Source organism: Mixophyes fleayi, chromosome 3 (genome assembly GCF_038048845.1).
Source record: "Mixophyes fleayi isolate aMixFle1 chromosome 3, aMixFle1.hap1, whole genome shotgun sequence".
In the NCBI taxonomy this organism is placed as follows: domain Eukaryota; kingdom Metazoa; phylum Chordata; class Amphibia; order Anura; family Limnodynastidae; genus Mixophyes; species Mixophyes fleayi.
The window spans coordinates 241,860,545-241,878,645 of record NC_134404.1 but is presented as its reverse complement, the minus strand read 5'-3'; the positions used below and the strand labels follow the sequence as shown (position 1 = coordinate 241,878,645).

Below are 18,101 nucleotides of genomic sequence, written 5' to 3'. Positions count from 1 at the left end.
CAACCATCAGGGTGGCACCAGGACTCCCTTGGCCATAAGGGAGACTCGCAGTATATTTCTGTGAGCCGAAGTTCACGTTTCGGCACTTGTGGCCATCTTCATTCCCGGAATAGAAAATTGGGAAGCAGACTTCCTAAGTAGGCAGACTCTGCATCCTAGGAAATGGTCTCTCCATCCGGAGGTGTTTCAACAGTTAGTGGTGAAATAGGGTCAACCGGATGTCGACATGATGGCATCTCGGTTGAATCACAAGGTTCCCCGCTACTGTTCCCGTGCAAGAGATCCTGGGGCAGTCGTGGTAGACGCTATGTCCGTCCCTTGGAGGTACCGCTTAGTGTACCTTTTTCCTCCGATTGCTATGCTTCCACGAGTACTGAAAAAGGTGGAGAGAGGGTGTTCTAGTAGCGCCGGATTGACTGCGCAGGGCATGTTACACAGATGTACTCTTCATGGCAGGGGGTCGGTCGTGGCAGTTGCCAATACGCCCAGACCTACTAACCCAAGGTGCCTTTTGTCATCAAAGTTTGCATCGTCTGGCTTGAACAGCGTGGTTGTTGAAGCCAGGATCCTAAGAGCTAAGGGTTTTTCGAATCGGGTGGTTCAGACCATGTTCCGTGCTCGAACCGGCTTCAGCCAAAATATATCATCGAGTCTGGAGGACATATATTGGTTGGTGCGAAAAGAAGGGATATCCTACATCTTTTCGTCTGGCCAGGTTACTCAGGTTCTTGCAGGATAGCTTGAATGCAGGTTTGCGTCTTAGTTCTCTTAAGGGTCAGGTGTCAGCTCTTTAAATCTTCTTTCAAAGAAAACTTGCTGTTTTATACCTGATGTGCAAACTTTCATTCAAGGTGTTCTCCATGTTCAACCTCCTTAGATTCCTCCAGTTCCACCATGGGATTTGAATTTGGTGTTGAGGGCTTTACAGCATCCACCGTTTGAACCTTTGAATACAGTGGATTTCAAATTTCTTACTTCGAAAACGTTTTTTCTTTTGCCCATTTCTACGGCACGCAGAGTTTCAGAGCTTGCTGCTTTGTCTTGCAAGTCTCCTCTTCTAGTTTTTCATGAGGAAAGAGCAGTTCTTCGAACCAAGCCCTCTTTCCTTCCTAAGGTTGTATCTAAGTTTCCTTTGAATCAGGACATTGTAATTCCGGCTTTATCGGATTCTTCTCCCGATGACGATGAGTCTATTCGTTATCTTGATGTTGGGCGTGCCTTGCGAATTTATGTTAAAAGATCTCAGAAATTACTCAAAACTGAGGATCTTTTGATTCTTTATGATGCTCACAAAAGAGGCTAGCCAGCTTCTAAGGTGACCATTGCTAGGTGAATTACGGCTGTTATCCGTCAGGCTTACAGTGGGGCTGGGGAGCCTGTCCCAGATAATCTACGGGCGCATTCTACGAGATCTGTAAGTGCTTCTTGGGCGGCACGCCATGGTGCCTCCAGTGAACAATTGTGTAAAGCGGCCACGTGGTCTTCTGTACACACTTTCACAAAGTTTTACAGATTTAATGTTTGCCTCTAGGAATGCAAGTTTTGGGAGAAAGGTGCTTCGGGCCGTTCCTTCTGAGCGTTCCCTCTCGTGAGACAGCTTTGGGATGTCCCCAAGGTCCCGGTGTCCCCCAAGGGATGTTAGAGAAAATGTGATTTTTATACTTACGTAAATCCGTTTCTCTTATGTTTATGAGAGTCATTATGATGCGGGCGGGAGTGAAGGTGTCTCAGCCTCTCCTCTCCGTCCGCAGACTTGCCGGCAGCCTCCCTCCCCCCCCCCCCCCCCCCCCAATCTTCCTCCGCCCCTAGACAACGAGCAGTGGGGGAGAAGGACAAGCATCACACTTTGTGGAGGCGATGAAGCTGTCAGCGAGACCGCACGCACCCTGGGCACGGCATCGCGGCGGTTCTCACTTTCCCCGGCTGCAGCCATATCCTGTATATGGGCTGATCGGCGGTGAGCAGAGGCGGCCATGTTAAAGGAGGGGAGTACACCTCCCCCTCTTTCTCCCTAATGCCGCGGATGGTGGCCATCTTGGATCTGGAGCACACACATCAGTGCATGCTGTTCCCGACTCTGCCTCTCTTCACCTGGTAATGTTGGATCGTTTTTAATTCTATTTCTAAACGATTGTCAGCCTGCTTGCCACACAGTCAGGACTTTTATTTCAGGATCCTGTGACTGCTGTGTATTTTATAGGATTACCTATTTGACAATATTGGTAGTTTCCTATCCTCCTGTGACATATTTTGCTTTTCAGGCAGATATACATTGATATGGGAATACATATCTGTATAATATTCCATATGGTGACTGTGGATGGACTTTTTCCATACGTCTGGTAAAGGGAGTTCCATATATATATTATAGCCTGTGTTCCCAATTATTGTGGCTGGTTAACTTTTATACAGTTTTCCAGATATGCGATATGTCTCAGGAATTACCTAAGGGGTAATAAACACACTGTTTTATATGCTCTGTATATTCATTTTGTGCCACATAATTAATGTAGTGTTATCCCGTGGTAGGCTGGTTGGTCTGTATTGCAATGTGTATATGTGTGCGTAAATGTATATATGTATGTGTACATCGGAAGCTGTGGCTCAACTGATATATACACTGTTTTGAATACATGGTGTTGTGGGTTCAGTTTCCCTAATAGCACTTCTATCTTTTAAACAGGTAATATATATATATATATATATATATATATATATATATATATATATATATATATATATATATATATATATATATATATATATATATATATATATATATAACAGATTTATTCTGTGTCTTTTTTTCTTGATGTTTTATCAGGTTACATTAGGTAAGTCTTCCAGGAGAAGAATACTCGCTGATTGGCACACTCAAAATATATATAAAGTATATATCTATATGTGTCTTCAAAATAATTGTTAGATAATCTTATTTCCTGTTACTTTGTCTACCATTTCCTTCTGTTTTCTAACGGGTCAACTGGGAAATAGGAGGGACATTATATATGTGCGAAATGTAATTTTTAAATTATCTTTTCCACAGCCTAGCCCGAATGCATCGGCACAGACTGTGGGGCTAGGGTCTACAAACAGGGTGCTCCCACTTCGGTGTCAGCTGTTTCGCAGAAACAGGTCTGGTCTAAATCACTGTTGCTTCTGGTGGCCAAACACATTAAGGTGATTTTTAAGTTCGAAATGGTATGTGAGTATACCCTTTTTCATGCTTCTACACATGTTTACACTGTGCCCCCACACAGCTTATATCTGTCTGCTAACACAGAAGCGGCATTACGCTGTTCAGGGATAAAACCATCCGGACAAAGATGCTGTTGTTCACCATCTTCTACAGATGGACAGGATTTTATCTTTGGCTGTTGTCACAGTCAGAATAAGGATGTAGTTCATTCCTCACCAGAGGATGTCTATCTCCATCTTGTTTTACTAACGAGGAATATTCCTGCTGATTACACTCATGAGGTGGATAATCCCAGCTTAAACTGTACACAGTTTTCGCATTTGCAAAACAGTCTATACTTGGTTTTCAATTTTCAACCTAAGCCTTAGTGACACCCTAGTTGGGAAAATGTTTTTCCTCATATCTTAGACTTGGTGTCTGTCTTTTGACAAAGACCAGGTAAACAGTAATAGACTGGCTATATTTTCACCTTCCATAATGCCAGAGCCAATACAAGGGAAGTAATCCCTGTTGGTGCCAATCCTGTGGCTCTTCAGTTCTCTTATTCTGCTGTCCCCGGCGGGAGCAGACAAAGAAGTCCTCGTACACAGAGCAGGGGCTGGTAAAGGGTTTTATCTAGCGGCTCTCGGACAGAAGTGCTCTAGCCTTTATTCACATTAAGGGTTAATGGGGTGGTTTGTATTCTCCCAGCAGCATCATAGCTGGTAGGCATACAGCTATTCAGCTATGATACCAATAGTTAGCCACATGCTTACAGAACTACGTTCCAGTATCGGAACTCTCAATTTGCACTATTACAAATGAGTATCCAGTGGCTTCTGGCGGTAGGTGTGCTTTCTTTTTTTTTATGTCAGCGACACCAGGCCATGATGTTTATGTGTTCAATCCGTTCATCCTCTGTTGATCTGAGGCCAGGGTGCCACATCCCGAGTCAGGCTTAGCCTTACAAGAGTGGTTATAGTTTATGTACATTGGCAGTCAGGTAAACATTCATAGGTCTGGGGACATTCCCCGGAGGTGGAAGTTATTTATTGCATCCAATGCTTAGCTTACAGCTAGACGTTTTCAGACAGAATATTATACTTGCAGCCTCTCGGCAAGCAGTAGGGCTGCATTATTGGGTTCTCAGGCGGTCACTTTGAGCCTATCCAGCTCTTCGCTTATTCTACCACACTAGAAACGTTGGCTTTTGCCTTATCTTCTAGATTGGAGTTGCCAGTATCTTCCTACCGAAGAACACCCTCATCTCTCTTCTACAAAGTTACAAAATGCTCCTGGCAGACTTTCCTTTCCGTAACAGGAGTTTCTGTTTTGCAAAATAGGATACCAAGGTTCTAGTTGTATCTTTGGCTCTCCTTATTCGGAACTTCTCCCTTGTCTCTACAGGGAGATTCTCATCAAGGGAAGCTGCTTTCCTTGTTTTAGACGTGCATAGCATCCCTCTGCCCTGATTCACTATTTTACCTTTCGGGTGGTGCTTAGTCACAATGATGTTTTAGTGGGTCAGTTGTCCTTCTTGTACAGGGGGTCAGAAAACCTGTAGAGATTTGATCTCATAATGCAGTGCTGTTGCATATTTGTAGCACTTATAGAATACCCGTATCCTAATGCAGGATAAGGGTCGACCTGTGAATTATAACAGCTAAATAAGAGGAGACATATTTATATCCTTTGAGATACCGATTTTTGGTACTTTTATTATCGCTGTCAGTTTATTGGAGAGGCCCTTTTTGTGATACTATAAAAAGGGGTCAATTATTGTTTCCTACTATACACCTTGAAAAAAGACCCCCTGAGGGTCAAAACGCATTGGTATATTTTGGTTTTGACGATCATATTTGTATGCGGTGGATCATTCCTTGTTTTGAACTAAAGATCTTGTTACGTGTATTGATCAACATCTTTCTCTGGTAAGCAGCCAATATACCTGTCTAGGATTTATACATATTTGTTTTTATTACTATATCCAATAAAAATCCTTAAAAGGATAATGCTCTATGGAATTTTTATTCCTCTTTTTTACATATGATGTGATGAGGATCTTGAGGATTTGAAGAGGATACTACATGATAAATTGGATGTCCGGTCTACACCACACATAGATGTCCCATAGGAACTTCATTTATATGATTTGGGGACATATGGATTTTATTATTGACATTCATTTTCTCAATTCTTTTTCCTCTTTCTGGATACGCAAATTTTTTTTTGAGCCTCAACTGTATTTTAGTCTCTATTTTGTGTGTATGTCACACAACAATTTTTTATAAAGTAATTTTATTCTATTTTATCTTATGTATGTCATACACCTCTATGATTTAACATCAGCGCCTATAGAAAATGTCATTCTGTATACCAAGTCTTTTCACATGTTAACCTGTTTTCTCTATCAGCTCTCAATCTAATGACCCTCAAGTGGATTTGTCCATAGCCAAGTCGGGTCTCCCTAGAACTTAGGGGGTGTACAAGTGATTTACATGTCCAATTTCCTTTTGGGGGTTTAAAAGTTTCTAGGAGGGGGCACATCCCAGCTAATCTGGTGGTTCACCGTGTGTCTCGCAAAGCAGTGTTCTACTGGTTTAGGGGACTAGCGTTGTCGTCCTTTTTTTTTCCCAGTTCCAGAGCGGCCTCATCTCGGAGTTCAGCTCTTTTTGTTTTCATCATCTAGTTTGACGCTGTGGCGTCAGATGGCCAACCTTTTCGGCTAGAGAATCCTTGCAGGGATATGGTTGCTAGCTGCAATTCAGCCGCTGTTTTCTTTGGCCTAGAAACTATATTCTGTTGGTGTAAATTCCTAGAATTTCACACGACCCACTCAGGAATCTTTAAAGGGTTTTCTTTACCAGCTGTCTTCGATTGGTTCTCCGCCCTTCTTCCTTCAGCGTGCAGCTTCCGTGGCTCACTTTCTAGCTCAGCAGAAGGTTGTCTTGCTTAAGCGGTTTCTTTAGGCTCAGCCCACTTTTTGGTTGGTTGTAGATTTCCAGGGAGTCTAGTTCTCGTCATCAGGGGGCTTGCTTTGGCCTCCGGTGACTCTCTGAATTATTTAAGCTGTTAGCTCATGGTATTGGTGCTTCCTGGTATATATGTCGGGCTTATGTTGTTAGCTCTCTATATGAGTGCTCCCTCAGATATCGCTGAGTTAGTTAAGCCGTTTAGCTCATGGAATGAGTGCTCCTTTGTTTATCTCTGAATGGTTTAAGCACTGTATCAGTGCTCCCTTAGATATCGCTGAGTGGCTTAAGCTGTTGCATCAGTATATATTGTGATCCTTTGGATATCACTGAGTGGATTGAGTTGTTAGCTCAATGCAGGCTGCTCCCTTGGATGTCACATCTCGTAGGGGATCTGGGGCGAAAGTGTGTATGGCTCTTCCTCATTTTCTTTACCAGAAACTTAGTGGCTCGTTGTACAAGACATTGGTTATGACAATTAGTGCCCGCATTCCACTGACACAGGGATTGCAGTTTATCATTGTTGTGCCTTCTTTTTGTGTAATGTTTCTGCGACGGGAGATAGTTTGTGCTCTTGTTCACAGTGTTCCTGTTTAGGAATTTAATGCCCTTTTAGCCTCTTTAGCGCTAAAGTGCATAGGAGGCGGGGTAGGATCCAGGTGGTCTCTTGCCACTGCATCACGACCAACATTCTATCTGAACCCCTCTGCAGGTTCCAGTAACTTTTACAGTGCACTTTCCAGGAGGGTTGCAGCTTTTTGTACGCCAAAACAGTGTCATTCAATGGCGCAGTTGTACAGAGTGGCAGCGTCTGTTTCTGCTGCATATTGTTTTCTTTGTTGCATGCCTTTGCATTCACAAATGCAGGGTTTTGGACACACAACATTGCGCACAGCCGTTCCAGAGCATTCACGCCCTTGGACACAGCTTTGGTAGCTCCCCAATGTAACGCAGTGTCCCCAGTGTTAGGATAGAGAAAAGAGGATTTTACTCACCGTAAAATCAATTTCTCTTACTACACTGGGGGACACTGCGCGCCCTCCCTTGCTCTGAAAGTAGTGCTGTCTTTGGTGTTGCTTTCTGAATTGCGTTTTCTCTCTTCCTGGCTTGGTTATACAAAACTGAAGTCGGCTACAGAGGAGGGGCATAGTGGGGGAGGAGTCAGGGAAACAAACAAGTTTATAACTGCCTAACTCCAGTCCCACCTACTATACCCCAATGTAACGCAGTGTCCCCCAATGTAGTAAGAGAAATTGATTTTACGGTGAGTAAAAATCCTCTCTTTACCCTATTCGCCCCCTAATAATTGAATAGTGGCAAACCTGTCTGGTCATCACCACACTCATGTTCCCCTTTTTTACTGGAGCAGTTATCTGTTGCTTGTGGAAGTGACTTGGCTACCTACCACATTGACTCCAACCAGTGCTTACAAAGCAAGTAACACATTCCTCAGTAATGTGGTGGTTGTACTGTGATTTCACTGTAAAAGGAGAATAGTTTGAATTCATGTTGCATATCTTGTGCTTGTTCACCTATAATGTAGCAGATTTTCTGTCTATTTGTCTGTCTTGCTCCATCCACTTTGCCCTATATTTTTCGAGTTTTCAGTTCCTTAAGCAGAAAATTACCATAGCATTATACTACACCATCATGCTTCACATAAGCAGTGTTCTTGCAATAATGTAAAGTGCTAAACTTGGCCTAGCGTTGAGCCCAAAGAGTATCCTTCGTTATTCTTCCTCCACTTGGTATGTGGGTCTGCCACATGGTTCATGGCAAAGTCTAAGCAAGATTTTATTGGATTTATTTTTTTCTCCTTAATAGTTTTCTTTATATTTACAGAAAATGTTAGGTCTCCTGCACACACAAGACTAAAATAAAGGGTTAAAGAGTGTTCATTGGCTATAAAGTGAAAATTTGCTACTTGCTCTAAAGGTCTTCCATGGCAGAGATGAACAATAGTCAGAGTTGCCTTAGGGCCCTTGTTGACCTTCCGAACAAATATATTTTACAATTTGTAGTTAAGCATTATACCCTCCATTTCTGTACAGTGGACTTGAAAATGCTCTGGGAGATATTAACTTAACTTATATCCTGGTACTTTTCAGTAGCAGTTTGATATAAATGTCTTGATGATGCGCTTGTTTAGAAAAGCAGTAACCAACTGTTGGACCTCTAACAGACAGGTGCAACTTTATTTTACTCCATGGGAAAAATGGACTCCAATTAATTATGTGACCTCTGTTGACACCTGGGTTTATTTGGGTGTATCTTACAAAAGGGTTAATACTTATGTAAACTTTTTTTTTTTTACATAGCCACTATAAAGCTAGGTACACACCTATGCAATGTCTGTAACTATTTCCCCAACAACTGAAAGATGTCAATTCATGTGTCATCTCTCATATCCATCTTTTGAAAAGACATTGTTCCATCGTTGATCATTATTTATAGGAAGTTTATGAAACCAAATAAACAGATGTAATGTGTATTGCTATGATAAAACATGATTTTGGGAGTGTACCCACTCTTGTAATATCTTACCAAACAGTCGGGAATTGTGTAATCTGCGCGATAATTGTATTGGTGTGTACTCAACTTTAGGCTTTTTATTACGTGCAGAATATATTGTGTTCATTTGTGAGAAGATTGCCAACATCCCTTTTGATTCCACGATGCAAGAAAATAAAATGTGAAAAGTGAAGGGGGATGAATACTTTTTATAGTCACTATGGGGCTGATTCAGTTAGCCTTGAGGTACTGTAGTAGCATCACATGTTTATTTAATGATCTTCGTTAATTTTCTGCTTGCAGTCTTGAACAAAAAATGAGGTGTGCTTTGCCGTAACTGCTGTTTTTGTGTGCAGAAACATGTGCACGGTACCTAGGGAACCTTGTAGCTAATTAAATTTGTTCCTATATGTTTAGAACACTATCCCTTTTGTAGTTCTTATCAAGCCTAATGATTTTCCTTGGCCACCATTTACAGCAAATCAAGAAGTTTTAAACAGAGTTGAGGTTGAATATGAGACACTCCCCGGATGGAAAAGTGATACATCCAATGCTAGGACGTTAGATGACTTGCCTGAGAACGCTAAGAAATATGTTCATTTCATAGAAGAAGCACTTGGTGTTAATAGTAAGTATCATTTTCTGTATTGACAATTTGCTGTGTACAAGTGAATGTTTAATTGATTTTCTACAGTACTGGAACTGACATTCCTGTATCCAGTTTAAAAATAATTTATCTGCTAACATTTTCTTCACAAAAGCAAAAAATCACACTGGATGATCACAAGGTCACTATTGTTAGTGATTTACAAATATAAATGCAATATGCGTCTTTAAAAATTACTTCTATTCCTGTAATACTTTTGTCCCCTGCATACTCTAATAAACAAATGTGCTATTAAAGCACCTACCATAGAGGACTAGTTTAAGATTCTAATTGACTGCAACAGCATCCCCAAATTGCCATATAAATGGTCTTCCACAACCTAGCTGTATGGATGATGTTACCTGAAGTCATAAGAAGATCCCAGGTGAACTTTGGGTGCCAGTCAGCAAACCATTTGTGTTCTTATTTTAAAACCTAAATGTCTTATTAGTTTGCCATCCAAGGGTCACCTCCAATGACTGCAAGACAGTACCTGCAGGAGAAAGATATGGTAATTTAAGAGCTATGGATTATAAAGGATTATTCACCAGCAGCATCATAGCTGGTAGGCATACAGCTATTCAGCCATGATACCTATAGTTAGCCACATGCTTACAGGACTACGTTCCAGTATCGGACCTCTCAGTTTGCACTATTACAAATGAGTATCCAAAGGTTTCTGGCGGTAGGTGTGCTTTCTTTTTTTTTATGTCAGCAACACCAGGCCATGATGTTTACGTGTTCAATCCTTTGATCCTCTCTGTTGATCTGAGGTCAGGGTGCCACGTCCCGAGTCAGGCTTTGCCTTACAGGGGTGGTTATAGTTTATGTACTGTGGCAGTCATGTAAACATTCATAGGTTTGGGGACATTCCCTGGTGGTGGAAGTTATTTATTACACCCAACGCTTAGCTTACAGCTAGACGTTTTCAGCCAGAATTTTATACTTGCAGCCTCTCAGCAAGCTGCAGGGCTGCATTATTGGGTTCACAAGGGGTCTCTTTGAGCCTACCCAGGTCTTCGCTTATTCTACCACACTAGAAGCGTTGGCTTATGCCTTAAATTCTAGATTGGGGTTTTCAGTAGCTTACTACCGAAGAACACACTCCTCTCCTACACAGTTCCAAAAATGCTCCTGGCAGAATTTCCTTTCAGTAACAGGAGTTTCTGTTTTGCAAAATAGGATAACAAGTTTCTACTTGTATCTTTGGCTATCCTTATTTGCAACATCTCCCATGTCTCAACAGGGAGATTTTCATCAAGGAAGGCTGCTTTCATTGTTTTGGACGTGCATAGCACCCCTTTGCACTGATTCACTAATTTACCTGTCGGGTGGTGCTTAGTCACATTGTTTTTATTAGTGAGTCAGTTGTTGTTCTTCTTGTACAGAAAATTAGAAAACCTGTAGAGATTCGGTCTCAAAATGCAGTGCTGTTGCATATTTGTAGCACTTGTGCAATTCCCGTATCCTAATGCGCAGGATAAGGGTCGACCTGTGTATGGTCGGAGGGGTGTTCCTTGTGCCATACTATGGGCCAAGCTAGACCAACTTATTATTATTGAGGGCCGAATGCCTTAGCAATCAATCCTTTAACAGGTAGAGTGGATCACCTCAGGGTAATACCTTTGTGCTCTCCTGGTTAGGTCATAGGGCTCTCTGAGAGGGAGCCCAGGTTCTTTTCACATGTTAACCTGTTTTCTCTATCGGCTCTCAATCTAATGACACTCAGGTAGATTTGTTCATAGCCAGGTCGGGTCTCCCTAGAACTTAAGGGGTGTACAGGTGATTAACAGGTCCAATTCCTCGTGGGGGTTCGAGTTTCTAGGAGGGGGCACATCCCAGCTAGTATGGTGGTCCGCCGTGTGTCTTGCTAAGCAGTGTTCTACTGGTTTAGGGGACTTGTGTTGTCGTCCCTCCTTTCCCGGTTCCAGAGCGGCCTCATCTCGTAGTTCGGCTCTTTTTGTTTTCATCATCTGGTTTGATGCTGTGGCGTCGGATGGCTATCCTTTTCGGCTAGAGAATCCCTGCAGGGAGATGGTTGCTACCTTCAATTCAGCTGTTGAGCTTCTTTCTCAGCTTTTTTCTTTGGGCTAGAAACTATATTCAATTGGTGTAAATTCCTAGAATTTCACACGCCCCACTCGGGAATCTTTAAAAGGTTTTCTGTACCAGCTGGCTTCAATTGGGTCTCCGCCCTACTTCTTTCAGCGTGCAGCTTCCGTGGCTCACTGTCTAGCTCAGCGGAAGGTTGTCTTGCTTAAGCGGTTTCTTCATGCTCAGCTCACCTTTGGCTGGTTGTAAATTTCCAGGGAGTCTAGTTCTCGTCATCGGGAGGCTTGCTTTGGCCTCCGGTGACTCTCTGAATTAGTTAAGCTGTTCGCTCATGGTATGAGTGCTTCCTGGTATATATGTCGGGCTTATGTTGTTAGCTCTCTATATGAGTGCTCCCTCAGATATCGCTGGGTTAGTTAAGCCGTTAGCTCACCGTAAAATCAATTTCTCTTACTACACTGGGGGACACTGCGTGCCCTCACTTGCTCTGAAAGTAGTGCTGTCTTTGGTGTTGCTTTCTGAATTGCGTTTTCTCTCTTCCTGGCTTGGTTATACAAAACTGAAGTCGGCTACAGAGGAGGGGCATAGTGGGGGAGGAGTCAGGGAAACAAACAAGTTTATAAGTGCCTAACTCCAGTCCCACCTACTATACCCCCCCCCCCCCCCCTCCCCAAGGTATCAGTGTCCCCCAGTCTAGTAAGAGAAATTGATTTTACGGTGAGTAAAAATCCTCTTTTCCCTATGTCTTTTTTTTTTTCCCCAAGTCGGTCGAGCTAGATGTGGGTGTGTTTTTGTTTGCTTTATTTTAATATTTTTATGTAGTGCATATTCTTGCCTATATTGTGGTTCCGATGACGCACCATCCATAGTGTAAGCAAAGGGCTAGGCTGGCTATTTCCGGGGAGCGAATCTAGTGTGGAAATAATGTCTTTCTGGGCGCAATAGGTCAAAATGGAGCAACAGGCAAACATAGGACTGCTTCTACTAGCATTTCCTCTTCCTGGTGCGGGAACATAGGTGGAGTCCCCTATTAGAGTAAGCTTGCGAAAGAAAGTGGCTTAGAGGGCCAGCACTGGGACGTGTAAAAACTCTAGGATTCACACCAAACACTGCACTCTTTCCAGACCCAGGAGAACGGATGAGGAAAATGCCTTACAGGCTCTATTCAAGGAACCAAGCAGCTCCCTGCGAAGAACCTCTGGGCCTAAGGGTAGGGTTTTCCAACGCCATTGCACCAAGCTAGACTATATAAACCGTCGCAGAAAAAAAACCACGACCGTTTAGATTTGGCTACAGAGGTAGGCGGAAGGGAGGTGTCACCACCAGCCGCCAATGCCTAAGAACCAAACCCTGCCAAGGTAAATGAAGGGCCCTAGGAGCTGGAAGCCGCACTCCCTAAGAAGCTCCTTAGCACCCATGAGAACCTGGGACATAAAAGCGACAGGTGCACCAGACCGAAGCTCCAGGTAACATCCTGGCATCATAGAAGTACACTTAAGGGTCTCTAGATTACGAGCAGTAAAGGGGTGACCTGAGAAATAAGTATGGCCAAAGTGCCCCCAAGACTCCAGGGTAAAGGACATGTCCATGGAGAGACCTTTCCCCAAGGTAAATTGCCTGCCTGCCGAGACTCTCGACCTCCCACTTAAAATGGACAAAGGTATGGGAACGACTTTCTGCTCAGGCCATAACATGCTCGACTCACACTGCTCTCGGGCCACGTGTTCCCCCATGATGCTACCAAAGTGTAACAGCCCTGGAATTTTTTGACTGATTGTCTAGAGCAGGGGTGGGCAATTAATTTCTTTTGGGGGCCACATGGAAAATCAGATCTGTGTTCGAGGGCCGAACCAAATTTATAAAAGGCCATTATAAAGGGCCCATCATAAAATGCAGCAAATTAGATTTCTCCCACTGAATAGGTAAATGATTCTTATATATAGTCTGTCTTGGGCTTGAACAAGTGCACTGAAATCTGGCGGAATATCTGAGGTGGCTATGCGAAGGACAGCTGAGAGGTGGTCATCAGTGATACAGGATCTGTGTCTGGATTTGTTGAACTTCATCACTGAGAATGTCTGTTCATATATGTAGGTAGATCCAAAGAGGACTAGAATTTTCAGAGCATGTCTCCTCATGTGTGGAAAGTTCTCCTCTTTGAGTGATGAGTAAAACTCAAGCAATGGGACAGACCTAAAGTGCGCTGCCAGAAGTGTCAGACTGCAAGTCAATGAGTTCCATCTGAACATCACTGGGTGCATTATCCACATTGCAGCTTGAAGGGAGAAGAAACCATGTCCATTTCACTCAAGTCTTTTGAAGTCTTGAAATCGCAATGAAAACTCAGCATGCAGTGCTCTTGCTCTGATGAAGTTAACGGTTTTAGTTACAACATCAACAACATGGTTCATTTTTAATACTGACCTACACAACATTTCCTGATGTATAATACAATGCAAAAATGTCAATTTCTGCTCAGGGTTAATTTCGGTAACTTTATCCTGCATTCTCTTCAAAAGTCCAACATTTCTCCCCGTCAGATTTGGACAACCATCTGTTGTCACACCTACAAGTTTGTCCCATTTCAGTCCCAACTTGTCTAGACAGGTATTTACTTTTGTTAGGAAATCAATCCCTGTTGTTGTCCCTTTCATTGACTGCATGGCTGCCAGTTCCTCCGTTATTTTGAAGTCTGCAGTGATCCCACGTAAGAAGATAAGTAGCTGGGCAGTGCCTCGTACATCGCAGCTCTCATCCAGAGCCAGGGTAAAAAAGGAAAATGTAACTGCTCTGTTCTTCAGCTGAAACTCCAAATTTCCTGCAATGTCCTCAACCCTTCTCGTCACAGTACGCCGGGACAGAGGGATGTTCTCAAATGCATCCTTTTTCTCTGGACATATTAGTTCAGCAGAGTCCACCAAACACTCTTTAATAAACTCTCCGTCAGAAAACGGTTTACTTCGTCTAGCTATTTTATGAGATAACTTGCTTTGGTAGCTGTATCTCTGGGTGTGCTAAGTTTTGTAAAAAGTGTTCGTTGAGTTTGCAGCTTGGATAGCAAAATCTCCGACTCCTTTGCTCGCTCTTGGTCAGACAAGTTCCTATATTTATCCTCACGTTTGGTCACATAGTGGCGATTCAGATTATAATCTTTCAACACAGCGACAACTGTGCCACAAACTAAGCAAACGGCTTTGCCTTTGACTTCCGTAAATAAATATTTAGCAGTCCATGTCTTGTTGAAAACACGGCATTCAGAATCAACTTTCCTTTTTTTTATGTGAGACGACATTTTTGGGGGGCAGGAGCAGCTAGCGATGTAAACAAACAAAGAGAAGCACAATAGTAACTGCAGTGCCGGCAAAATGGGCAGCAAATTAGTATCCCCTATGATAGGTGGTATCACTCACGTTTAGGCAGATTTAAGCAGAGTGTCTGAAGGTCAGGAGCAGAGGACGAGACAACTAGCAGTATGGCAGTGGCAGGAGAACTTACTGGGAAGAGATAAAAAACAGAAGAGAACAAGTTACTAGCACCTCCATCAATAAAAACTGTGACCCACAGCACAGCCATCAATAAAAACAGTGACCCACAGTACCAATATCAATAAAAACAGTGACCCACAGTACCACCATCATAAAACACAGTGACAGGAACCCCCACCTAGATATTACCCCACTATACCAGAGCTCTATCCGTCCATCTGTCCATCTTTAATCAACATCACGCCGGGCACAGGAGGGCTGAGGGGCAGCGCGGCATGATGCCCGCTGTCCTGTGGTGATCCGCATCATGCCGTGCTGCCCCTCAGCCCTGCTGCACCCGGCATGATGTTGTCTGTAACAGTAATACTTACCTTTTTACTGTCTTCTTCCATACTCTTCTGTGCTCTCCTCCGCGGCGCTGCTGTGAATGCGGCGGGAGAGGTGTATGGACAGTGCGCACTTTCTCCCTACGCAGCAGCGCAGGGGATTACGCTGTATCCGGCCCCGGGATGATCTGATGCTCTGGAAGGGACGCGCATCGCCGACCAGCTCCGTATCCCTTCCAGAACCTGTGGCTGGCAGCAAAATTAATTAAATCTCCTGGGCAGACCCGGTGGGCCGGATTCGGAAGGCTGGCGGGCCGTATGTGGCCCGTGGGCCGGAGTTTGCCCAGGTCTGGTCTAGAGTATTACTGATCAGGACCTACTGGGCATGACGCCTCATCCTGTGAACCCTGAGCACCGGATTGAAAGAACAGTCTTCTTGAGGAGTACCCAAAAAGACCCTGGAACTCTAATGTTCCTATTAATCTGCTTCCATCTAACAGACTAGAGCCTGTCCGGATCGGGGTCCAGGACCTGGTGAACGACAGACCTCACTCCTGATTGTTTGACCAACCACTGTGAGAGAGATAGACATGTGGGGGTTTGGACAGAGTGATGATCTGCAAGTCCAATAGTCTGGGAACCAGCTCCTATTAAGAGAATATTGCTCTGGAGATGTCGAGAGTAGAGCATGTAAACAAGTCTACCCTGTACGTTGGTACTGTGTGTTCCAGAAGCCTCATGCAACTGAGAAGAGAAAATTTCTCTCTGCGCCAGGCGTATCTTTTCCCTGCGCTGAAATGGGAGGGTCCTTTCCTCTGGTAGGAAGACCCTGTGGGACCCAGGTTAAAAGCTGAGGTCTTAAACGTACCTGCTGTGGCAGATTGAGTGGGGACCTATGAAGTTTCTGCATTCAGACGTGTGCTTTCAGGAACCGGATGGAGATCTATCTGTGAGAGAGAGCTGACGGAGCCCTCGGAAAGTGGTCCGCCAGACAGGGTACTATCGTGACTCGCCGTAGCCCTGCCATGACCGCCATAACCTCGGAGCCACACTAGGTGCAATGTGCAGAATGAAAAGGCAGGCCCCTGAGCTGGAACTGAGATTTCTGTACCGCCAAAGGGAAAAAGTCAACGGTGCCCCCTTCCCGACTGGTACTTGTAAGAAGACCTCTATGATGCATATTGAGGGCAGGGGCTCCCTCTGTTCACTACCTGCAATGACTGTGCGTAGTGAAACATCAGAAACAAGAGATTGCAGGCCTGCCTGTTGAGGGACTGCCAGCTTAAATGGAATGAAAAGATCCATCTGTGGGCCAGCAAGAGGTAGGAATAAAATGCCCCAACCCTCGAATACCACCAGGTATATAAGTTCCTCACATAACTGCACCTGTGAAGGTAACTATATGCTCCTATGGGAGCCAAGAAGTGAGTACGCGATGGTGAGCCTCACCCCCGGAAGAAAGGTGGAGGGGTTTAAGACAGTCCTAGACGTGGCCTAGTGGAGCCGACGGTAAGAGATGTACTCTTGCCTTCCGTGGTCCCTGGCGACTACAATGGAATTCTGCAAAATTTGAGAAGCTCCATTATTGGAACGTCCTGTAGAATACCTCTGGATAACTAATCTGACCATGGCTGAATAGGTGTTTTTTTGAAAACCCAGCTAAAACCCTTTTGGGTGTCGACACTTAGGCTGAGTGGAGGCCAGATTATACTTTCTATCAGAGAACACCTTCCATGGGCGCCTACCCTACGTAGGAATAGCAGAATAAATGAATAGACTGTCAACCTTACCCACACAATGAATAGGTTGTCAACCCCAGGGGTTCCTTCCAATCTAATTCTTTTCTCTGCCCGGAGAGGAAAAGGAGATGAGAATCTTGCCAATGTAATAGTTTATTTGGCGTAATGCCAAAGGTCAGACACCATGCCCAGGGCCGCAAGGGTTAGTGTGTTTGATGCTTAAGCTGAGACTAACCATCCTGAGAGGGATGTGGAACTTTCAGAGTTAACAATGTTTTTGTCAGAAAATCGAGATGCAACTAGCCATCCTCTACCGAGGAATGGACGATATCCTGGTCCTGACTTTGGACAACTCTGAAAACCAAAATTATGCTTGCCCCTGTGAGACGGTAAGAAAATGTGTGTATGTCTGGGTGGTCTCAGACCGGGTCAGACACATAGCCGCTTCTATCTGAGAAGATGTGCCTATGACCGATTTGATCTGTGTGGGCTGGGTGTGTGTAGAAGCATGAAAAAAAAAAAAGGAATTCACGTACCTTTTTTAGACCCTAACATCACCTTAGTGAGTTCAGCCATTGATGCTGTCAGTGACTTGGCTTAGACCAACTTGTCCAGAACTGCTGACACCGAAGTGGGAGCAACTGGTTCACATATATATTCATTACGAACGTAGTAGTTGGTTTCCTACTTTGAGATAACCCTGTATATTATCTATGCGGTACATATACATATACAATGCAGTGCAGACATACCAGTGGGTCTCAGAACCGTGGAAGCCCACTTTTCAGACATAATGTATAGTTGGAAAGCTGTTCAAAAGATAGAAAAATAGAATTTTTACACATGTGCATGACAGCAGGGAAGTAGCCGAGGATTTGTTTTCTCTTGAACATATTTTGAATTGTATATGAAACAAATCACAACAGGGGAAAAAAACTTTCCCTTTTTTTTTTTTTTTTCATATTTATACAAGTCTGAATATAATATAAATATCCATGTATGTATTATCAGTGTAGTAGGAGTTTTAAAGTGTATATACTAGGTAATCCTAACATTACCCAACAATCCCCATACTCTGTAATACTGTGTATTTTACAACAGAATAAACAGGCTACCGTTCACTGTAAATAGAGAAGTATAGAAACACAATACCAGGATAGTAGCTGAGGAGAGGCAGAGCAGGGAAGCAGCA

General features: G+C 43.7%; 1 protein-coding gene across 1 annotated transcript in view; it reads left to right on the top strand.

Annotated features, from left to right (window-relative positions):
- LOC142144465 (adenylosuccinate synthetase isozyme 2) overlaps positions 1-18,101 on the top strand; it is an 88,625-nt gene that overhangs the window by 58,712 nt on the left and 11,812 nt on the right. Inside the window, exon 12 of the mRNA XM_075203353.1 lies at positions 9,140-9,289. Coding sequence (XP_075059454.1) covers positions 9,140-9,289 — 150 coding nt within the window. The remainder of the gene's footprint in view (positions 1-9,139; positions 9,290-18,101) is intronic.